At 39.2% G+C, this 22,902-nt stretch overlaps 5 protein-coding genes across 7 annotated transcripts; 3 read left to right on the top strand and 2 right to left on the bottom strand.

Annotated features, from left to right (window-relative positions):
• Nucleotides 1-8,867: 8,867 nt before the first annotated feature.
• LOC117612815 (myb family transcription factor PHL8-like) lies at nt 8,868-10,927 on the top strand. The gene is made up of 6 exons (XM_034341459.1): nt 8,868-9,342; nt 9,444-9,520; nt 9,617-9,674; nt 9,788-9,863; nt 9,963-10,032; nt 10,128-10,927. Exons 1-6 carry the CDS (start codon nt 9,207-9,209, stop codon nt 10,749-10,751), a joined length of 1,041 nt encoding a protein of 346 aa, XP_034197350.1. The 5' UTR covers nt 8,868-9,206; the 3' UTR covers nt 10,752-10,927.
• On the top strand, nt 10,858-13,365 carry LOC117617055 ((R)-mandelonitrile lyase-like). Its single transcript, XM_034346302.1, has 4 exons — nt 10,858-10,906; nt 11,493-11,612; nt 11,704-12,348; nt 12,425-13,365. Exons 1-4 carry the CDS (start codon nt 10,858-10,860, stop codon nt 13,264-13,266), a joined length of 1,656 nt encoding a protein of 551 aa, XP_034202193.1. The 3' UTR covers nt 13,267-13,365.
• An 81-nt stretch (nt 13,366-13,446) lies between these two features.
• On the bottom strand, nt 13,447-14,576 carry LOC117615576 (E3 ubiquitin-protein ligase MPSR1-like). Its single transcript, XM_034344677.1, has one exon. The coding sequence runs from the start codon at nt 14,329-14,331 to the stop codon at nt 13,666-13,668; it is 666 nt and encodes a 221-aa protein (XP_034200568.1). The 5' UTR covers nt 14,332-14,576; the 3' UTR covers nt 13,447-13,665.
• A 157-nt stretch (nt 14,577-14,733) lies between these two features.
• LOC117634152 (50S ribosomal protein L18) lies at nt 14,734-16,050 on the top strand. Of its 2 annotated transcripts, none has more exons than XM_034368103.1 (4): nt 14,734-15,177; nt 15,349-15,437; nt 15,558-15,710; nt 15,834-16,050. In XM_034368103.1, exons 1-4 carry the CDS (start codon nt 15,069-15,071, stop codon nt 15,987-15,989), a joined length of 507 nt encoding a protein of 168 aa, XP_034223994.1. In that variant the 5' UTR covers nt 14,734-15,068; the 3' UTR covers nt 15,990-16,050. The 2 variants fall into 2 exon arrangements, with proteins under 2 accessions (XP_034223994.1, XP_034223985.1); XM_034368094.1 differs by having other exon boundaries at nt 15,558-15,731.
• Nucleotides 16,051-16,112: 62 nt separating this feature from the next.
• LOC117634137 (beta-1,3-galactosyltransferase GALT1) lies at nt 16,113-21,226 on the bottom strand. Of its 2 annotated transcripts, none has more exons than XM_034368076.1 (9): nt 21,012-21,226; nt 20,699-20,880; nt 19,009-19,848; nt 18,256-18,479; nt 17,882-18,163; nt 17,435-17,563; nt 17,182-17,361; nt 16,949-17,056; nt 16,113-16,836 (listed from the first exon to the last, which is right to left on the bottom strand). In XM_034368076.1, exons 3-9 carry the CDS (start codon nt 19,766-19,768, stop codon nt 16,621-16,623), a joined length of 1,899 nt encoding a protein of 632 aa, XP_034223967.1. In that variant the 5' UTR covers nt 19,769-19,848; nt 20,699-20,880; nt 21,012-21,226; the 3' UTR covers nt 16,113-16,620. The 2 variants fall into 2 exon arrangements, with proteins under 2 accessions (XP_034223967.1, XP_034223974.1); XM_034368083.1 differs by having other exon boundaries at nt 20,699-20,885; nt 21,012-21,191.
• Nucleotides 21,227-22,902: the final 1,676 nt, after the last annotated feature.

The following is a 22,902-nucleotide window of genomic DNA, read 5'->3' as shown; positions in this document are numbered from 1 at the left end:
TTGTCGTTCGACACACTTGCCCCAGAAAGTGTTTCCATGGGGGCCCTGAGAGCCTTTGACTTAAGTGTCGTTGCGTAGCAAGTTCGTGCGCTGAGCTGATCTCTCCTGATGACTCCCGTGCCATAATAGGTCAGGAATTTCATTAGCATTATATGAGGGGAGAGATGTGCCTTGATTCCGGTGAGTGCCGTTCGGCCAATAATAATGTTATATGCCTGATTGTACACCATGGTTTTTCATGAGGCCACGCCTAAGGTTGTGGGCAAGCTAATGCTGCCGACTGGCTAGACCAGATCTCCTGAAAAACTGAGGAGATGAGTGAGTTGCCGGTTGACATGCTTATCATCTATCCCAAATTCTCCAAATGCATTGGTGAAAATGATGTTGACTGAGCTGCTTGTGTCAACATGGATTTGTCTTACGTCAAAGTCGGCAATTTCAGCTTGGATAATCATGGGATCATCATGCTAGTAGAGGATCCCTTTTTCTTATTCCTCTTAAAAGGTGATATGTTCCTAATGGATCTTCGGCACTTTCTGGTGTCTATTGCTTTCAATGTCAAAGACTTGAGGATACTGGGCCACCCTGACATACTGTTTCATAGACCAGTTAGATATACCTGCTAAGGTCGGACCTCTACTAATAGTGTTAATCATATTGATTTGTTAGTTGGGAGCTTGGGCTGGTATTTGTTGAGGCCTTAATATGTATTAATCTAGCTTGCCCTCCCGAATGAGGCGTTCGATGATCTTTCTCAGGCTAATACATTGTTTGGTATCGTGGCTATTATTCTGGTGATACCGACAGAATTTGCCAGTATCTCGGTTATCCTACCAATTAGGCTTTCTGTTGGCTGGTTTGGAAATGATATCTTGCTCGTTCATGAGGACGACCTAGTATGAGGTGTTGAGCAAAGTAAAGACTTCTTTCCCTTGATTATGGTTCACCAACGGTTCTCGGTGAAGGTTGTTATTGTATCTTCCCTTGTTCTTTTTGTAGCCTTTTTGTTGAGGACGAGTGTCGTCCTTACGCTTATGGCTGCTAGATTTATATGTGACTGTATACATAAGTTTTTGTGCTGAAAACTTCCTTTCATCGGATTATCCTTGTCGAGCCGAGGGCCCGAGCTTTGAATTGAAGTATTTAGCCTTTACATGAATGGTAGCTTGCTTCATTAACTCGTCATAGGTATGCCAATTGCTGCTATGCACCATATATCGAAAATGAGATGACCGAAGGCTGCTCTTGAAGGCATTGAAGGCTGCCCTATCATCGATTTCTGGACATTGAGAGTACTCGTGGCTAAATCAAGCAGCGTATTCTAGCAATGGTTCGTCATCCCGTTGCCGAATGGTGTACAAATCGTCATACAATCAGTCTGTCTAGATCACAAAATGGTTAAGGAAAATATGTTTCAACTCATCAAAGAAATTTACCGTACTAGGTTCCAGCTTATAAAACCAGTTGAGTGCTACCTTGTAAGCGTTGATGGAAATATGAGGCATTGTCCTTCGTTGCTGAGGCCCATACATCCCAGTGCCGACTGGAATGTGTGCAGATGGGTCAAAGGGTCCTCAACTCCTGTATAGAACGGTATATGCAGAGTCTGTACATCTTTGTCCTGTTTGGAATTTTTTACGCGATCGGTAAATGGTCTTGGTTAAGGTTTACTCCATGCGGGTTCTTGAGAATGTATCATCTTCCACTATCTGAACCTTCTGTAAGAGAAGGTGAATGATTGGGTTACAGGACTCAAGCCAAATTCCCCTTTGGAATCCGAGTCGAGCACAAATGACCTGGTTGCCCTTCTGGTTACAAACTTAATTTCATTTTAGTCTTGACTTCTACCGAAAATTCGGCAGAGTTTCCCCTGTAATTTGTTCAATCCCCAAAATTACACCTGTCAAGACAAGAATATATACACAACCCAACTTCCAGCATGCGTATTTATATACAATAAATTGTAAAGTTTGAGCCCAGGGGCAATATCAGAGCATCTATACAGATTAATTTACAAGAAGAACATTTGGAGGGTCAAGGACCCTACACTAAGCTGAAGAGATGCAGGAAGCAGAAACTGCCCTGTGGTGACTTTCAGATGCACGTCTACGGCCTGGGGGCGCAAAACATTTAAAGGTGAGTGGACCCAAAAACAAAGTTTTAAACAAAAATAGCATAAGAACATACTAACCCCACTGTAAAAACAGTTATACAAAACTAATTCATTCTTTTAATCATAAACATACTGAAATCAATGCACCCATATATTTATAAATATAAATCGATCATACTCATAATCATCTTTAAACTCTTAAAAGCACTGAAATCAATTTAAAACTACCACCTAGGTGTACCCTTTTAATTCTGTCAATTTCTGATATCCGTCAATTCCCCTGGCAAGTCTCGATGACACAAAGTCAACCCGAGCCGCAAACTGGCAGGATTCAGGGGACCGTAGTCAGCCTGATCCGCATTCCTGGCTCCCACAGTCCTGGCGTCCCTGAAACTCATGAGGCAAATGTCAAGCACGCTGACAAAACTGAAGGCAACCTGGATGTCCGTGGACATCGTCATATCTGAAGGCAACCTGTTTCTACAACTGGGTACCTAAGGTGGCTTAAGAAAATATAAAATTTCTGAAAGATCTGATGAATAACTGAATTTTTGTTAAATCTATAACTCTGCTGCCATTTATCTGATATATATCTCAATCTTTACTTTCCATATCTTTTTAGCATATTCAACTAGGCAGCATATAAATAAAGATATTTAACTTCAACAAATCATGATGGGAAAACCATAATCAATAAAACTTTTTCAAGATCAAATAATGAAATTCATTTGCATAAAATCATTTATAAAACAAAAGTCCACTCACAGTTGGTCCGAGCTCACTAGACCTTTTGGAGGTCTCTCCTGCAAGTCAACTGGTTCCCGGGTGCCTGAATCAAATACCATAATATATATATATTAATAAAACTACTCGATATAAATATTTAAATAAAACCCTGACTCCCGGCTCCTAGAAGTGCGTGCATCCAATTAAAGTTACTGCTATGCCCACATTAACGTTCCTTTAAACCTAAGACAAAAGTCCCATGAGTCTGGTCTCAAACGGACGGTTGGTTTTATCACAAACGCATGAACAAAGGTTCGAACCCATTGAACCCGGAAATCACACAAGATGCGAAATCCGTTGAGGGTTCAAACGTTATCCAAATTTAGATCCGCGAATTCCTCCGTGCTCGTGACAATACGAGGATCATTCTAGGGCTGACTATGGTCTCCACCAAACTGCCCACGCGCCGGCAGAGCGTGGGTGGCTTGATAAATTCCTGGCGGCCGGAAAAACTCCAAACCGCCGGCCCAAACTCCTAAGTTAGGTAAAACACCCATTTTGGAACACTTTTGTTCTTGGACCTACCCCAAAAAGTGGCTGGAAGTGGCCGGAATCACACTCTCAAAATCGGCTGAAACCTAGATTGAAAAATTGAATTATCTACGCTTGAAATTTCTAGAATCCTACCCAACCAGCAGCTAGAGCATGGAAAATAGCTAGGAAACCATACCTCACTCGTCCGATTTGGTGGCCGGATGACAGAGAACGAAAGCTTGGAAAATCGAATGAAAACCGGCGAGTTTTCTCTAGTTTCCGGCGAGCTTCGTGGTTGGCGAAGGTTGAGGCTGGTCGGGACGGGACGGGGGAAGGATGACGATTCGAACGGATCCGGTCTTGTGGCCGGTGGTTCACGGTGGTAGTGGTTATGAATGAGAGAAGGTGGGTGACGGGTTTTTAAAAAAAAAATTCCTGATTTCAAAATTACCATTTTGCCCTTCTACGTATTTTGACAGTATTTTCTTCGTTACAACTCTGATTCGAGTCCACTCCGTGTCTACAGACTCATTTCGTCGCACTCTACGCAACGATGCAAATGGGATAGTTAAATTCTTTCTCGGTCAAAAAGTCAACTTTTTCTTTACTAGAATATTCTAAGGGCAATCGTGTCCTTTCCTCTTAATAGTTTAATAGTTAAATATTAATTAGGGTTTGGGTTATTACATTGGGTCTCGGCTAGGTAGTTCCTCCGTTCGGCATGGCGTCGTCCTGGGGTGGACCTTAGAGTAACATGAAGCTTTTCTCGTTATTTGGTGTCTACTCAACGTAGCTGAACAGTAGGCGGTTTCTTGAGTCTCGGACAGGATGTACTCAGGATCTGAGTCCCCTGTTGACTCCAAACCTTGCACTCGCCGATGGGGCGATTTATTGCCTAACACCCATATTCGAGAATTGTTAAGGCGTGCCTCAATTTTGATTGGTGACTCGTCCCTTTCTTCTTGTCGATCCATCAATCGGTGGCAACAATCGAAATACACCTGAGGAAGATGGGGCTTATTTTTAGGAGCCGAGACGATCATACGCTTGGAAGGGGCGGGCGTTGCCTTCATCCCTCATTTTCCCTTCCTTTGCCAATTGGGTTTGTACACGCTCTGGGAAGATTGACTAGTTTGAATGTTCCGAGTTTGCTGCTGATCGAGCTGCTTTTGCGTTTCATCCACTTTGGACAAAAGATTATTGTTGTGTTCCTACATTTTTGCCATGTCCTACCATAATGCTGCAATTTGGGCTAGAAGCTCATCTTCGGTAGCAGTTTGGAGTGTCGATGGATAGCCCGCTGGTGTGCCTGGGGGCAGTGCTTGGTTTGCCCCGCTTTGCTTGCTGAATGGTGACCCCTATGTCATCATGAACAATGGTACTGATGCAATTCCCATCTTAATATGGTAAAGGTAGTGGGTCGATTAATATTGCTTCCCACATATGGCGCCAAACTGTTGATGCTCAAAAATGGTCTGACACTTCTAGGCCCAAGTTAGTGATGTTGTCTGCTTTGGTCATGTATGAGCTTCGATAGAGCAATCGATCTGCAAGACAAAGAGCGCTCGGTAAGCCTTATGGCACCGATGTGGTACCGGCCGAAGGCTCTCCGATGCTTAAATTAGAATAAGTACGAAGTGAATAGTAATTTGAACACAGTTACCTCATTTTTAGGACTTGTGCCCATTCTTATAGATTTTGGGAGGTGTACATCTTGAGTGAAATTTCGATGTGGGACTCTGGATATTGTCTAAGATGGCTTCACGTGTACTTGTGAGAAATACTCGATGGAATGAGTCGTCTGCTATGCGATCGGCAATCATGGGTGTCGAGTGCTCTCTCTGCCGATGGTGATTTGTAGGTCACAGTCGACTGTGACTTTCTGGTGGGTCATCTCCGTGGATCCCTTATTTCCACGTGTGGTCCTCTCATTGGTCGGTCAAATACAGTGTAAACACCTATGTTCTGCCTGGTCATAATGTTGCTCAGCTTCTTACTCCCTCTGCTCTTCTGTGGAGATTCATGACCTGTGTAGGCATCCCTTATCTATGGAGTCTCAGAATTTCCTCAGAATTTCCTCAACTATGGAGAATTCGATGTCGTGGCATCACCAATCCAGTTGAATATGTTGGCCAAAGATGAGCCGGTAGTAGAACTATAGAGTGGTAGAATTTTGATAATCCAATCCTTTAGCTTTGAGAGACTTCATATAATAGTTATGTTGGTTTTATAATCTGCTTTGGGAGGCTGAGGTGGAGTTAATGGTTATTTATTTGTTTGAGTCTTGAAATGGGCTCAGCGATCTCATATTGTTGAAAAAGTAGGTGAAGTAGTAGTTACTCATTATTAGCTCTTTTTAGTTTCTTAGAAAGATAGGAAATAAAAATAGATGTCGAATGCTGTGGAAACAATTCCATAGATTATTCTAAAGTTCTAAATCACGGTTAGGCCTGACATGAATTAAACAGAAATTAGAGTTACCCTATTTGTTTTGAGAATTTTGAATCCAATTGAGCCAGGGCTTTGTCTCTCCATGTAACAGTGCCATGCTGCTATGTCTTGGATTCACTGATGCCAGCGAAGATGTGTATTATTGCATCAGTCGTATCGTTTTGCTGGAGATAAGTTAGTCTTGCCTGCATTATTTGAGGGAATATTCTTCATGATTGTGTTTTGTCTGAGTCTAGTCTTGGGGTCTTTGACAAAGATGGCGTGCCTCGTACAGATTCCAGAAATAGACATCACTTATTTTAACTAGTGTGAGATAACTACTGTGTTGAGACTAGCTAGGCCCCTATGTATAGCTTTCTACATGCTATTTAAGATGTAAAATAAACCTATTGCTTGCATAATCAGCTAAGCATACCTTGTGGACAGACAAGTAATATTGACAGAAACTTCAACAGAGAGTTGATCATTCTGAGCATTGGCTTGTCGGCTCTCTAGACGCGTTCCTTCTACGAGTATTGCATACATTTGGTTTGGTCATTGGACCAGTACATTCTTAATACACCAATAGACTGCTTAAATACTAAAGTTTGATATGTTTTTGAGCCATTAATTTTTATTGAAGGTGATTTCCCTTGAAATTTAGAGCTTGCCACTTTGTTTATCAATGCATTTGAGCTGAATTCACTACAGTTAGACAGAAACCCTTCTCCCCCTAAAGAAAGAAAGAAGACAGTAATTAACCTTGTGCACTTCGCTCTAGCTCTTTAAGAACTCAGGTGCAAGAAAAGCATGTAAGTTGTTAGTTGTGTACTAGTTTCCTTCTTAACCATGGACTTGGGCTGGGCGGGCGTTACAGAAATTGACTGGTGACATATTGCTCACGTCATTTTCAGTAAGCGACTGTGTGATTGACATAATATTGCATTGCACCAACTAGTTTTGAAATATATTCTTTGGTGGGATTTTGACAGGCTCCTTTTGTTTCACTTTTCTTGATTCCTGAGGCCATATTCTTCTCATCTTCTATCCATGCTTTTTATATTGTGAGATCTCCACCAATGGGTCCTTTGAGGAATAATAATTGATGAGGTACCTTTTTGTTTATTTATTATTTATTTTTATTTATATAAATGACTTTTTGATTCACTGGACCTTCTCCTACTGACCTAAAAAAATAGCAGGGGCCATTTGGCATCATCCTAGAATCTCCTTTATCTGTTATGGAATATATTAAAGCAAGAAAGGAGCTTCAAGTACAGCAGCTGGTTAAAGAGAAAGGTACTTCAATAACTCTTCTTCTTTTCTTGTTTTTCAAACATTCGGGCCACATACCATAAGAACTTGTCAATAATTTTATTCCTTGCTTTGAATATGAGCTTGCCACCAAGGATATTAGTTCAGGAAAGTAGAAGCAAATGAAATGCTTGCTCAGGAAGAACTCTCCTCTTCCATGAAACTAGATGACCTATCACTTGTGGGTTCCTACCATTACAATCTTACAGGTACCCATTTTAGATGAAGGAATTATGATGGTAACTACCTGATTAGTATAGTAATTACTGTAGTTTAAATTAACACGTGGCTAGTCAACTGATAGGGATTTTCGGATTGTAAGGATCCAATGCTTGAACATAAATTAGTATCTTAAACTTTTAATAGCAAGCTAAGATATATAAATTAGTATCTTAAACTTGATCAGCTTTGAATCCTGGGACATTGTTTATCAATGCAGCAGACCAACTAAATGTGTAACACTGGGATGGCAAGCCTTTGAAGATCAATGATTGGATTTTGATTCCAGTGATCAAACTCTTGACCACAACCCAAGAAATCTGAAGATCAATCTGATGCAATTGACTTTTACGATTTGTTGTTGGCCATTGTGGCCTCCTTTTCTTTTTCTTCTTTTCTTTTTGGGGGTGAAAATTTCTTTTATTCAGTTCAGTTTGGATATGGATTACAGAATTAAAGCTAACAATCCCTTTGGAATATATTTCTTTATGGGACTTTTATGCAGAGTGAGCCCTGTTGATTGCCCTTTATGTCATTTCATTTTGTGTTGGCATGCATCAGAGAGAGAGAGAGAGAGAGAGAAGGTTAACTTATCATCACAATTGAATTCACAAAACAGGTTAACTAATAATATTGGTTATGTATATTAATTCAATCCAAGTGTTAATGTCAGGTTTTTCTTTGAGCATGATCAATGGACAGAATTATATATCAGAAAAAAGGAAAACAGGAAAAGTGTGATGAGTTTTTAGGTCCATGAAGCAATTATACTTGATTCCTTGCCTGCCTGTGAAACATCCAAGGCAGGAACCATTGATTGATGTAACCTCTAGTGGCATTTACTGCTGTATATTAACCCTAGCAATATAGGATGTATGACCAGCAGCTTCTTATGAAACTCAGCCACCAAGATTCTCCTGTATTTATTTGGATCCAAATTTTAATCTTTATTTCATACAAGACTCATTTTAATTTAATTTAATTTCTGGATGGAATAGAAAAGTAAATAATAATGTAAAGTTCACATAGAAATTTAAAGTATATATCTTTATTTCACTAAAAATTGATGATTTGATTCACTTTTTCTGGAATACTTCTTTACAAGAAAAATACGTTATGGTTTGGGGTCCCAAAATCTAACCTTAGATTCTTTGATTCCTCCACCCTTACAAAGAACAAAAGGAATCTGCCAATCACACCACATCCTCCTCAGAAAAGAAACTTATAAATAAATAAAAGGGTGATAAATTTAAAAAGAAAGAAAGACCCATTTCCCTTTCAGTCACCAAAAGAAATATCCATTATGACGTTTCCATCAACTTAATTATTTCTTTATTCATATTTTTCTGCATTGCTCCTCACACTAGTAGGAAAGTTGCACCCATTATTCATCATGGTGGGGTTTCTTATTCATCAGGGAATCAAGCAGAGAGAGAGAGAGAGAGAGGTGGGAAAACAGCAAGATAAAACAAACCATACACTTTTCCTCTTTTCTCTCCTTTTAAGACTCAAATTGAACTGTGTTGCTTTCTCTGTTTTTGCTGCATCAGAGATTCTCTTCACCCCTTTCAAGTCAAAGAAGTGAGAAAATAAAATTTAAAAAAGAAAGAAAGAAAAATTGGTATGAAATGAGAGATGGAAGGAAAGGAGGAACTACAGCTCATGGCATATATTCCCCCAACATAACCCCACTTATGTTTCCAGATATGGAGTGAGAACACAGGACAGGCCAACTACTCCAAATTATAAAGAGAGCTCTATAGCTGCCACAGATTGGATCAAAGCTTTTAAGGCTCCTAACCAACATTTATGTTGCCTTCTTCTCTCTTTCTCTCTCTCTCTCTGTCTCTCTCTCATCCACAATACGAAAATGGGTCTGCTGCAGAATATGCAAAATCAGAATATGAATTTGGTTTTGTCTACTGATGCAAAGCCCAGGCTAAAATGGACTCCAGAACTTCATCAAAGATTTGTTGAAGCAGTCAATCAGCTTGGAGGGGCAGACAGTTGAGTATATAAGCTTGATTGATATTCTTCTTCAAATCCCTTTTTAGTTTCTTTCTATTTCTATACAAAGTTCTAATGTCTTTGTTTCACATATGGGCAGAGGCCACACCAAAGAGTTTGATGAGGGTGATGGGAATTCATGGACTCACTCTGTACCACCTAAAGAGCCACTTACAGGCATATTTCTCCCTTTTCTTGGTTGATCACATCCAGTCTTTTTTCAGACCATTATGGAAAAGCATAACTGTAAAACTGTTTTGTTTTCTTGTGCAGAAATACAGGCTAGGGAAAAGCCAACAGTCAGAAAACTGCACTGACATTAAGCAAGAAGGTGACTCCAATGCTTCATTAGATTATAAAAACTATAAAGGATCATCATCTTTACTCTCTTTTTTCTTCTTAATCTTCTTGAAATGTTAATATTGATTGTCCTCCCTGATGCAGATTACAAAGAGATTCAGAGCAGTGATGATCATTTCGACACGGATATCAGTGATGAAACTCACTGTCAGATTAATGAGTAATATAGTTAGAAAATAGATCCCATCTCTTTGATGAATTTAGATGGAAATGACAACACAGAGAACTCCTATTGATTAAGTGTTGTTATGTTTATCAGAAGCTTGCAGATAGCCGAGTCTCTCCAATTGCAAATGGAAGTGCAGAGGAAACTTCATGAACAAATTGAGGTAAAACCGATAAACCAAGATAAACCCATCCTCAATTCATAAACAGATTTAAAAACTACCAATGCATGCCAACAAACTCAGAGTTCTGTTTTCAGGTGCAGAGACATCTTCAGCTAAGAATCGAAGCTCAAGGGAAGTATTTACAAACCGTATTAAAGAAAGCACAAGAAACTCTTTCTGGGTATGGTTCTTCTTCAGTGGGAGTAGAACTTGCAAAGGCTGAACTCACTCAGTTGGTCTCAATGGTTAACAATGGATGTCCCAGTTCTTCATTCTCAGAATTAACTGAAACAGGAACTTCAAGCCTAAAATACGTAGAGAGGAAACAAATGAGAGGCTCCATGGAAAGTTCCTTGACATCTTCTGAAAGTTCAGGAAGGAAGGAAGAGAAGCAACCAATGCATAAGCATGGTGGTGATCCTGAAAAGTCTAATACAACCTGTATGGAGCTACCATTGATGGACATCCACCCAGAAAATAAGCCATGGAATAATGTTACAAACAATCATGTTATTGGGAGGAAGAGAAGCAGCAGTCCCATTTCTGATGGTATCTGTGTTGAGCAACCAATTTCTAAAAGGACACCAACACAAAGGGACAAAAGTGGCCAGCATCTGAGAAAGTCTGGATTATTGGACACAATTGATCTGAACAGAAAATATCAGAATGACATTGATTCTGGTCCAAAAGTAATAGACTTGAATTGCAAGGGAATTTAAGACCTCAAGTTTGAAACCATCTGGGTTTAGTTATATGTAGTCTATGGAGCAAAATTAATTCCCATTAAGTGCTAATCTTTTGTTTATATACTATGTACATTGTTATATGTATGGACCTCCAAGGACTTTTGAAAGTATATTCATATCAAAAGAAGGTATAATATATTGTGTGGATACATCTCTCTCTCTCTCTCTCTCTCTCTCTCTCTCTCTCTCTCTCTCGTGTGCGTACATGAACGCGTGTTGAATGCCAACCCGGAAACTGCTCACTGCTCCTGTCTGATCATGAAGTTCCTAAATTAAACTTAACAAACTCGCTTTTTGGGTCATAAGACACTTTAGAACGTATAGAATGTTTTGTAGATATATGATACCTACTTTATAGCTATATGTCGCATGACTTGATATAATCATGTCAATCAATAACATCAAAGCGTTCTTGAAATGTATTTTCTATGTTTGTCAAGGGCAGGCAGGGCATTATATAGATACAATTTTCCACTACACATTCTAAAGGAAAAACCAGTGAAGGGCGAGAGAAATCATGATAGAAACAAAATCATTAGACGCCCAACAATAAAAAAGGATGGATTACTAGCTAAGCCATGCGCATGTTATCTAATGAATGCAGAGGAAATCAATCAACTATAATAATATGCTACTAGCACCAACTAACTCTATAATTGTCTGTCCCACCCCCTACGGAAATAAACTATGCCTGCCTCTCCCCTTAATCCACAGTTATATGGAAGCATCAGGCCTGGAACTCCTACTACAACAAACTATTCTTGGTAATGGGCTTTTCATTTTATCTGCTCCTCCTATTTGTTGACTTGGCTTTATGTTCCTCATGGCTTCAAGGTATGCTACTACCATTACCCTGTTTATTTTTAGCAAATATCTCATTTAGAAGTTCTGCATTGATATCCTGCTTTGCTAATTGTGATTGTAGGACGAACGCTTCCCCATATGACTTCAGATGTCAATGAAGTCTCAGGCAAGTCCTTCGATTACATTGTCGTTGGAGGAGGCACCGCTGGCTGTCCCCTAGCTGCAACCCTCTCTGAGAAATTCTCAGTGCTCTTGGTGGAACGAGGTAGCTCACCATATGGAAATCCCTTGGTGTTGGAAACAAAGAACTATGGGCTCTCATTGCTTCAAACTGATAAATATACATCAGTTGCACAGAGCTTTATCTCCAATGACGGTGTTCCCAATCTCAGAGGAAGAGTTCTAGGAGGATCATCTGCTATAAATGGTGGGTTTTATAGTAGAGCAAGTGAGGATTTTGTCCAAAAAGTTGGGTGGGATAAGGAGGCGGTAATGGGTGCTTATCAATGGGTGGAGTCGAGAATTGTCTTTAAACCTGAATTGACCCCATGGCAGTATGTTGCTGAGTTTAGCTTTCTTGAAGCAGGAATTTTCCCATATAATGGTTTTAGTTTGGAGCATATTGAGGGAACAAAGGTTGGTGGGAGTGTATTTGATGAATGGGGACGAAGACACACGTCAGCTGATCTTCTAGAGGCAGGGAATCCAAACAACATCACAGTTCTTTTAAATGCAACTGTGAAGAATGTCATCTTTCGTGAAAAAGGTAAAGCATGAAACTGGTGCTAGTTCTTTACTGATAAAAAGCCTTTATATGGTTGAATTCCTAAATGGTTTTGCAGGTAACAGAAATGAGACAATAGCTAGAGGCATAAGATTCATCAAGAGCGACGGCAATTCGAGCCAAACTTACGATGCTTACCTCAACCAGGCAGAGAACTCATGTTCATGGGGTGATGTGATACTAGCAGCAGGGGCCTTAGGCAGCCCTCAGATTTTATTGTTAAGTGGCATTGGCCCTCAGAAACATATAAAGAAGTTCAATATCCAACTAGCAGCCGACTTAAAGGGGGTTGGAAAAGGAATGAAAGACAATCCTGGCATTGCACTCTTAGCTGACTCTAAGCCCAAAAATTTCCCACCAGAACCTCCAAAAGTTGTCGGCATAGCAGATCACTTCAAAATCATAATTGAGGCAGGAATTTTACCTATTAGCCTCAATGCAACAGTAATGCCAATTGCTGCCAAACTTGCGTTTCCAGAATCAGAAGGAAAGCTAGAACTGAACAGCACAGACCCCAGAGAAAACCCATCAGTGACTTTTAACTATCTAGCAAAGGAAAAGGATTGGGCAAGATGCGTAAAGCTAGGGCAGTTGCTTGAGCGAGTTGTAAGGTCTGAATCAATTGCTTTCTTCCTGGGGTTGGAACGCAAAAATGAGTTGATGTCCACTGAAGATGAGCTAAGAAAATTGTGCAAGAAGAATGTGAGGACCTTCTACCACTATCATGGTGGTTGCTCTGTGGGGTCAGTTGTTGACAAAGATTACAGGGTATATGGTGTGAAGGGATTAAGAGTAGTTGATGGATCAACCTTCCTGGAATCACCAGGCACAAATCCAATGGCCACCCTGTTGATGCTTGGAAGGTACCAAGGGATCAAGATTCTTGAAGATAGAAATTAATTATGCTTAAAAAACCCATCATATCCCAGACTTTCATCAACTTGTATTAGCCAATTACCATGTACATATTTGAATAAAAAGTTTCAGTTTTTTTTTTTTGGATTGAAATTCACTCAAAACAACAGAAAAAAATAACCCTTTTTGAAAAAATAAAGAATTGTGTGAATACGATCAACTCCAAATTCGAAATTCTGCATAGCATTTAGATCTCTGCATCATCAACTCACTTTGATATTCCTCCTTACCATCGTATCATGATAAAAGTTGAAAAAGGAGGCAAAAGAAATTTGAAATACTATTTCACCGGATGAAACTTAAAGCTCCGAGCCTGTACAAATCACTTCCTAGTTCCTTTCTACAAATTTCTAAGAACGGAAGAAATCTTAAATTTTTTGTTTTCTAACTCTGCATATCATCGTGATCAGCTGCTGGGCTTGAAGAGGAATCACTGGCATTAAAATCACCTGAAGGTGTTTGCTCAGAATCCTCACTTGCTCTCGTGCTCTCTTGGACATAAAAGCTAACCCTAATCTCTCCCTCGACCCTCCTCTCTCTGTCCGCGCCCTCTATCTTCTTCCCCGGCTCTTCCTCATCAACAGGCATGTTATACCGACAAACTGGGCAAGACCCATGAATCTTCAACCACTTCTCTATACAACCACCGTGAAACCTATGCTTGCAAGGCATCTCTTTGGCCACACCATCAATCTCAAACTGCTCCAAGCAGATCACACACTCGGACCCACCATCACCTTCAACAATCTTTACACAGGGCATGGCATCAATGGAGGCTTTCGAGGCCGGTGGCTGGCCATCCTTCATACCCAACTCTTGCAGAGAATCGCCTTCGACCACCATCATAGTCTGAGCGAAAGGGTTGATGAAGATGAGTCTTTCTTGCGGGGTCGGCCTTCCAGGGTTTTCTTGATCTGGGTTTTCCGGGTCAGTTCTCGGGGTAGCGCTTGCCAGGCCCAAGATGAAAGGCACGAACAGAGACAGGTCTCTCTCCCTCACAATCCTTTCAAAAAACGAAGCAATCTCAGACGCCTCTGCTTCAGAAGCCATGGTACTTTCGGCTAATTTGTGATCAAGAACAAAGAAAGAGAGAATTTTCAGGAGAATCAGAGAGAGATTTGGGGAAGCTAAAGAATCACAAAGAATTTTTAAAAAAAGAGAGAATAGGGTTTCGGCTTTGGGACTGGTCAGGTTTTAAGAGGGGAAGAACTGTGAGGAAGAAGGTTGTAGAAAGATCTGGAACTTCTGGACAAAAGAAATATCTGGAATTTTATTTGTGATTATTTTAGAAACCGCGGGATTCCTAAAAACACGTGGATAAGTATTTTTTATCAAGTATTTACAGTGACGTGGAATTAGGGACCAATGACACGTCACAATTTGGAGAAAAAAAAAAAGCATTTTTTATTGAAACGAAAAAAATGAAAAGGTTGCGAATTTTCATACAAGACGCATTCATGTCTATCTTCACCCTTCCAAAGTTCAAAGGGCGTCCAATAAAAAAAAGTTCAAAGGGTGAAGATATAATTTTCACAATCCAGAGAGCCGCCAGAGCGAAAGCCTGTCTCTTCTCCATTGATGGGTCATGGCTGAATCGGCTGATGCAAGGATGTTTACAATTTGAACTTTCTGAAAGGACTGCACACAAAGTGTTTGATGAAATTCCTGTACGGCTTTGTCTTGCGTTTTTCAATATTTCCAGCGTGTGTTCTGATGTTTCGGACCCCGAAGTGGCATAGTGCATTGTTCACTTTCAGCAAGTCAAACAGTTAAATAACTACTTGTGTATGAGTATGGCTCTTGGGAATGTTGCTGCTCTGCAATTTTCGGCTTCTGCTCTTTTCGGGATTCGTTCAGCAACTTCCAGCTTTCAACAACCCATGCAGACCAGAATAAGTAAGTCAAAGCCAACTTACACTAGATTATTATTATTTTCTTCAAAAGATATAAACCCTTCTCAAAGGTTCTGTGTTTTTGTCCAATGCTAAAAAGATAAGGAAAAGCTATATCACTGGTGCATGCAAATTTGCATTATGGGTTTACTGGCAATTTCTGTGATTCATGTAGATTTCTCCGTGAAGCCGTTGGTAATGAGAGCAAGGGGGAATGCCCAAACAGAAAGTGCGAAAATTCGAAACAGAAGAATGCAAAAGAAGGTATATCGTCCTCCCTGCATTTGATGAAAAATGTGCTACGTGATGCTTGAGTTAAGTGTGTTTCTTAGGGCTCATTTTGTTTCTAATCCGCTAAATCATGGTTTTCTACTTCTTGATCAGTATAATGGCACGCCTAAAAGACCACGGCTTTCAGTATTCTGTTCAGGTAAACAGTTGTATGCTATGCTGGTAGATGATCAAAACAAGAACTGTTTGTTCTATGGAAGCACTCTGCAAAAATCTGTGCGTCAAAATTCGCCTTGTAGTACCAGTGTAAGTGCACCCCAAGCTTGTGTAAGAGAGATCTCTCAGCCAGCCACTGTCAATTTAGACAATCACATTTGATGATAATTTAGACAGCCACTGTCAACTTCATTCTGATATAACATCTGATAGGAAGCTGCTAAACGCGTCGGCGAGGAGCTCATCAAGGCGTGCAACGATCTCAACATACATGAATTATCATCTTACGATCGCAATGGTTTTGCCACCGGGGAAAGGATTCGGGCATTTGAGATTGCAATTTCTGAACATGGGTTCTTGCCAAGATAGATCTGCATCTGCTATGTGAACTCTTGTTGATAATACATGGAATTGAATTGTTCTTTTGCAATATCTATTTTGCCCTTGTTCTATTTTTATTTTTTTCTTTAAATGAGAAGGGCAAGATCCAAGAGTGAGAAAAAGATTAGGATAGGTAAATCATGCTAACTGCGTGCAGATTCTATACATTTCAACACATTTCTCCCCTCTCTCTCTCTCTCTCTCTCTCTCTCTCTCTCTCTCTCTCTATCATCCTAAGGAAACTCAGGATTGCACTTTTTGTTATCCTGGCCAATAACACAATAACACGTAGAATAATTTTTCTGCGAGTCATTTTGTTATTGGCCGGGATAGCAAAACAATATTATCCCTATTACATGTAAGTTTTATAGCATCCTAAGCTGAACGCACAAAATTTCAACACTACATATCCCATGGCATCACACTATGTAACATCACTAAAATATACAGCAATGGTGGTCGGCTAGTCACTAAAATATATCTCCTCGTTAGTTAGCGCCTTGGTCAATCTTGGTCAACTACTGTCTGCAAAAAGATCGGGTTGCCAAGATTTTTCTCTTCAGCTTCGATGGAGGCTAATGAAGCCATAAAAGGTTTCCAATGGATAATCTAATTTTGTCTACCTATCGCCCCCACAGCATTTAGCAACTTGGCCTTCTTGAATTTTCTGCCACAGGCAAAGCATCTCCCTCGGACCTTGGTAATGCGCAACGACATAGCCATCCTTGCACCCTTCGTTGTAGACCTTCTCTTCCTTCACGTACTGTACATTCAGACCCTCCTTTTTCATATCTGCAATCCAGATTCCCATCGCCACATCTTCTAGCTTGAACATCTGATATGACAAAGCAGTGTTTTTACTTTCAGATGGTCAAATAAAGAAATCATTCTGTCATCTCATTTCACGCTTTTCTTTATATTGTTTAAAAATGTAGTTTGTTTCTTACCTTTAAACTGCCTTTCTTATACCGTGCCGAAACTGCCTTTGCTATGTCATTTGATACCACATAACCAGGACCGTGTGCCCATGGCGGGTAGGTCTGTTCGGGCCATTCCTAAATTAAAGCAGCCGATGAATGGAGAAAATTATGTGAGAAGTAGATACTTTTTTTTCTCCAACCAATGGAAAATCACAGCTTGCATGGATTCATATTTAAATAGGATCAACAAAAGAAATTACCTCAGGGCTGATATACCACTTGCTATCTGGATTTCGATGAGGTCGGGAATCTGAGTTAATGAGGCCATAAAGCAGCCCACGAGTCACCTTGATCCTGTTTAAGGAAGCTAGCACTTCATCCACACGGACAAATGCATCGTCATCCGTCTTCATGACAAACTTTGCCGAAACAACCTCTGTCTGTTGAATAGATTAAATCAATGAGAACAAGAAAACTGATATTCCCATGCTCAAGGAAAAGTAAGATTTTTACCCCAAAGATGCAGATTGCCAAAGTTTTCCAGGTAATGAGGCCATAGTAATCAACAAAAGGCATCAGCTGTATGTCTCCATAGGTTTGTGCCTCGTTCCAGAGTTCTTCATTCACTATTTGGTTCTTGTGCTGCAATACGTTTCAAACTTGATGAATAATTTAGCAACAGGCTCAAAAGAAACAGAAAGAAGTAATAAACAGACATTTTTTGGGTGAAAAAACAGAGCATAAATTTGCATTTTAATGCTTACCATGCCTAATGATAGAAAAAATAAATGATAAATCTGGAACTAAGATGTGGATTGGTATGAAAAGAATCAGGACTCTGTCCATCAGAAGGACCTTCCTTTAAAAGAAGATCATTTTGGGTCCACTGAAAATTGTCCATGCAATCTTACATGGCCGATTTTTGTCAATACTTTAACAAAGAACAAGACTTTAGCTCACCAAACCAACAAAAAAGCGCACTGAAACTGCCCCTGATCGCACAGCAGCATACTGCATCCATGTTCTTCGAACAGCCATTCTTCGTTTAAAATTGTTTGCGGTAGAGAAAACACCAATAAAGAGATCCAATCGTCTGTGAGGAGAGAGAGGAGCAGATTTGAGTTCTTCTAAATTAATTATGTGCTCCGAATCCTCTGATGAGGGTAAACCGCTGGCTAGGACAGAAATTAGTTTCAAGTCTCCAGATATCCTTAATTCACTAACAAGCCATGGCTCCAAAGTCTGAACAAAACCAGGAAAACAGCTTATGAATTCAAAGAGACAAGTGTTTATCTTTCAAATGCAACAGGAAAAATTAAAATTGAAGAACTTACCTCACGGAATGCAAAAGATGTTAGATGCTTCCCATCAACGGTCATTTGGATTCCTTCTGAACCCACTCTAAGTGTAGCAACAAATGGATAACCTTGCTTAAATGGAAAGTATCTTCTGGACTTTGATCCGTCTTGCACAGTTGAAGACTGCCTTGAAACGTTGGAACGTATCCTCGGCTCCTCAGTTTTTCCGACTATCTTGTTGCACTGGTCCAACTCATCCACTGGCACATGCAACCATTGACACTTTTAATACAGAGAAAGAGTAAATATAAATAGGTCTTATAGAACTGGACAGAAACTAGTCACTGAACATGATTTCACATTAAAACATTATATTCAGTCTTTAGTAAAAATTACAAAGACAGTTTAGCATGCTATGACCCAAATGTTAAAAAAATATATACACATAGCTCTCAGTGTCACTAATAACTGCACCACATAGTGTATTGCAGAAACACTGAGTGTCTGAATTGGGTTATGCAACTAACAAAGTACTAATATCCATTTAATAGGGTTGAACTTAATATGCATTACTTATAAAGAAAACAGTTTTTATCTGATGGATGCACACCCTGATGAAAAATGGAAGAATGGGCTAAAGGAAAAGGTCAAACTTGATTTATATTGTCAAATTGTTTCATAATACTGAAACTGCAATTCCACTATCAACTTAATATGTCAAAAGACGAAGCAATGTACTAAACTTTTTGCTATAGCTGACTAATAGAAAAATAAGGCAGGAAATTTAACCTTTATTGTTCTTTTCAGGTGTTGGGGATGGGCAACGCTCCTCTTCACCCCAATCATGAGCAACAGTCCAGGTGTTCTGGACAATTACGGGGTCCTCGGTTAGCTTATCACCATTTAGCCTCACATTGTAATGCAATATAACGGGTGGATCAGGCTCCCCTGGAAGAGGCTCCCCTGTCAACTCAATCCGAAAATTCCCAACAAGTCCATTTGGAATGCCAATAACTGTAATTGAAGAACCTTGAGTCAGGCCACAAGGAACCCGCAACTTATGAACATTATTATCAATTCCTGTCCCATTCATTTTATTGAGAAAATAAGGACACTGCTTCTCTTTTGCTTTCCCAGGTGAACTTTCATTTGTATAACCAAGTCTTTGTTCTTCAACTGAAGCCATGAGGCTATTCCATGCACCTCCAGCTTCCTTTATAGCATCCACCGCATGGGGCAAACCCTGAGCTTGATTGATAAGGTGTTTCAAAAGGTTCCATGTCTGCAAAGTTTGCTGTTCCTCATTGGATACATTCCTCTGAGCAAAGAGGCTAAAGACTATAATCTCAGCAGAAATCACTTGAGAAGCATTCTCTGGATTCTGAACTGCAGGTGGAACAGTATTTAACCATTCAAGAGGATTACTAGTATTAGTGTAGAGTGCATTGGTCAAGAAACTATCCCCAGTGGGGTAGTTTAGGATGCCATATCTCAAAACTAGCAGCATGAACAAACTTGCAGCCACAATACCGCCATAAGATTTCTTCATTTTGGTGATTACAAAATTGCATCAATAGCTCTGAGCCTGGTTTCGCAACTTATTGATCATCATGAAACCCAACTACCACGCTGAACCAAAACCCAAAATTTATCAGTAGCGCGCCACAACAGTTACTCTTAAATGGAGAGAACAGTTACTGAAACATAAGCAACAACTGGAAAATTCAATGAAAAGAGATTGGGATATAAGGCTCTGTCAATGGCATCAATCGCATATCATCTGCAATCTAAATCCCACATGGACTTTTGTTTCCCCAACTATTTTGAGAAACATCACAGAATTGATCTAACATAGTTGAAGAAAGTCATGAAAACCAGAATTTATTTTTTTAGACTTTTCAACAAAATACCACCAGTAATAGTTCATTCCTTGTCAAGACTTTCCACAGATCAATTGGTCAAATACATAGGAGCAGTTGAGTTTTTTTTTTTTTTTCCTTCTTCTTTCAGCAACTTTATAGTGTTCTCGGGAGACCAGATCAGATGCAAAATGCTATAATTTACTAAGTGATAGCGTAGAGAAGCACGAGACTGCAATGACTACATTTTAACAGGAGACGAATTGTTTAATCAAACCTGAAGCTCAAACAAAATTACAGAAAATTCAGTGAAATAGATTTCTCGGTCGAAAAATTATCATGTCAAATTATTCATGTTTATTATATACAACATTTTCTTCTTTGACTAATTCAAAACATAATTTCTCGTTGAATTTACTAGATATGCCATTGCGGTATTTTACATCTTACTGGAAAAATTGTTCGGAACCACCATTAACGCCGAAGCAAAATAAAATAAAATAAAGTAAAAATCAATCTATTAGTTCGTGAACTCATCCAAATCTACCATAAGCAAAATACGCTAAATTGAATTCCTAAATTAAAAATCATCAAAGTTCGAGAGTTGAGAAAACTCATACCTCCAATCGTTCTGCTACTTCAACGGCACACATATGCTAAGCTTGATTATGATATCTTCGTCAACTTTCTCGTCAAGCAAACAGTGCTTGAATCAATTGAAGCCGGAAGCAAGTGACCGGACAGATCCGAACGCAGCGAGCAAGCGAAGAAGAAGAAGAAGAACTGAGGAGTTCTGGATTAACTAAGCTACAGCAAAACAAGAAATTATAAGGAGAAAAAAACACAGAGGTGTAAAATTAGCAATATGACTAAAAAGGACAAGGCTCAAAATGACGGAAGTAAAGACGGTGAAGAATTTGCTCATATGTTTACCTTGTGAAGAAGAAGCAGCAAAGCAGCAGCTTTGTTTGGAACAATGCCGGAAAGTGAGAGAGAAAATCGCCGAGAAAATTTGAAATGGAGGTAGAGAGTGATGGATCGTTGCCGTTTGAACCTTTGAGTCTACGCGTTAACGGTGGGAAACCATAAAGAAACTGTTTTGGTCTTTATGAAGACTTGATTTCGTCCCTTTTTTAAGTCTGTTCGATCATTATACTTAAATTTATTAAATTATCGATTTTTTTCGGGAAAAAAAAAAGGATATTACTTATAATTAATAATAATAATAAATAGCATATTAAAAGAATTTGGACTTTGTGTTTTCACTTGACTTTTCTTCTTCTCTCTATTTTTTGCAGTCTAAATGAAGCATAATGAATTCTTTTCTTTTGGGCTAAGTTCATACCTACTACTACTCTAGAGTTTGCTTTTTTTAGACTCTTATTTAATAATATATAATAATAAATATTAATTGTATGGTAATATCCTTATAATTACCAATTCATTGAACATAATACCTAAAATGTCATTCTTTTGACCATGACTGACACTATTAGCATTTAATTTTGTCTCTTTCTTTTATTTCTCACAATTTAAAACACCAAATTTTATCAACGAGATCTAACCTAATAAAAAAAAAATATTGACTTACAGACAAGAAGTATCATGTTTGAACCTACATGGCATCTTAATTGTGTGTATGAGAAACATTCATTCCATGTAGTTTAGACTATTACTTGTACTAAAAAAAACTATAATTTTTACAATGAATTTATAATTTCAAGTGATTAAAAGCAATAAACTCTACATCTAAAGTCTAAAAAAAAAAAAAAAAACCTTAATTGTTAGTTCTTTTCTATGTTTTAAGAACAATAAATTGATTCTAGGAAAAGGTACATTACTTTTGGCATCAAACTCGTGCAGCAACGTGTTCATCAAATATTACTATTTTAGCAAGAAGAAGAATGTAGTAATTTTATTAGTTGTTGAAAAATTGAAAAATGTGTTTTTTTATTGCTTTAAATGACCCGTTCAGCTGTTCATGAAACTTCCAATTGCCTTGTCCACATTATATATTGAATATTGACCTGGAAAAAGCCAACTGGACAACGACATTTTGCGCGATGGCGGTCTTTTTCGATTAACGCCGTGACTTGACGTGGCTCTCCGTTAATGGGCAGCGTGATCCATACGGTCAAGTTCTTTTCCCTTTATTTTATTTTTACGCTTTCTTTTGCCTTGGCTTCTCTCTCTAACATGCGGCAATTTTATCGCGACGGAAACTTGTCGGTGTTAGTCAGTAACAGCTTAAAGAGATCGATAGAAATCATGGAAAGTCATAGAAAGTGGGGCCCACCAAAAGAGGCCCCGCCTCCTCATAAACATCGAGAGGTGGTACGTACAATTGCCCAGTGTTGTGCTGTTGTTGTTGTGTGCGCCTTGAAATTGCAGACCAGGGCCGGTAGCTAGACAAACAAAGTGGCTAAGCCTCCTCAGTGTGCATTTACACTTCTGCCCTTGCCCTTGATTATTGACAGTGACGCAACGTAAATAATAAAATAATTTACGGCCCGTTGTTTGCGGGTGAAATGTAATTTTCAAACCGGGTGTCCAAAGGGGTAGGCTTTAGCTAGGGACAGCCCAACAGGTGCCTTTGGAAAAGCCCCCAATCAGAATGCGCCACCAAATCAAACATGATTAAGCTTTTTATTTTTGTTTTTAGAATTATTAATGTAAAACATCATTAGACTTTGGTTTGGGGCTTCTTAACGATGAATTTTTGTGCGACTTTGATGTTAATTGATACTAAACTTTATTCATTAATATAAATGCATCTGGTAGAGAGGTACCATATATCACTGACACGTCACCGAACCTGATGCTG

The sequence above is a fragment of the Prunus dulcis genome, chromosome 1 (assembly GCF_902201215.1).
Source record: "Prunus dulcis chromosome 1, ALMONDv2, whole genome shotgun sequence".
NCBI lineage: Eukaryota > Viridiplantae > Streptophyta > Magnoliopsida > Rosales > Rosaceae > Prunus > Prunus dulcis.
The sequence above is the reverse complement of the archived record's forward strand: the minus strand, read 5'-3'. Positions and strand labels throughout refer to the sequence as shown.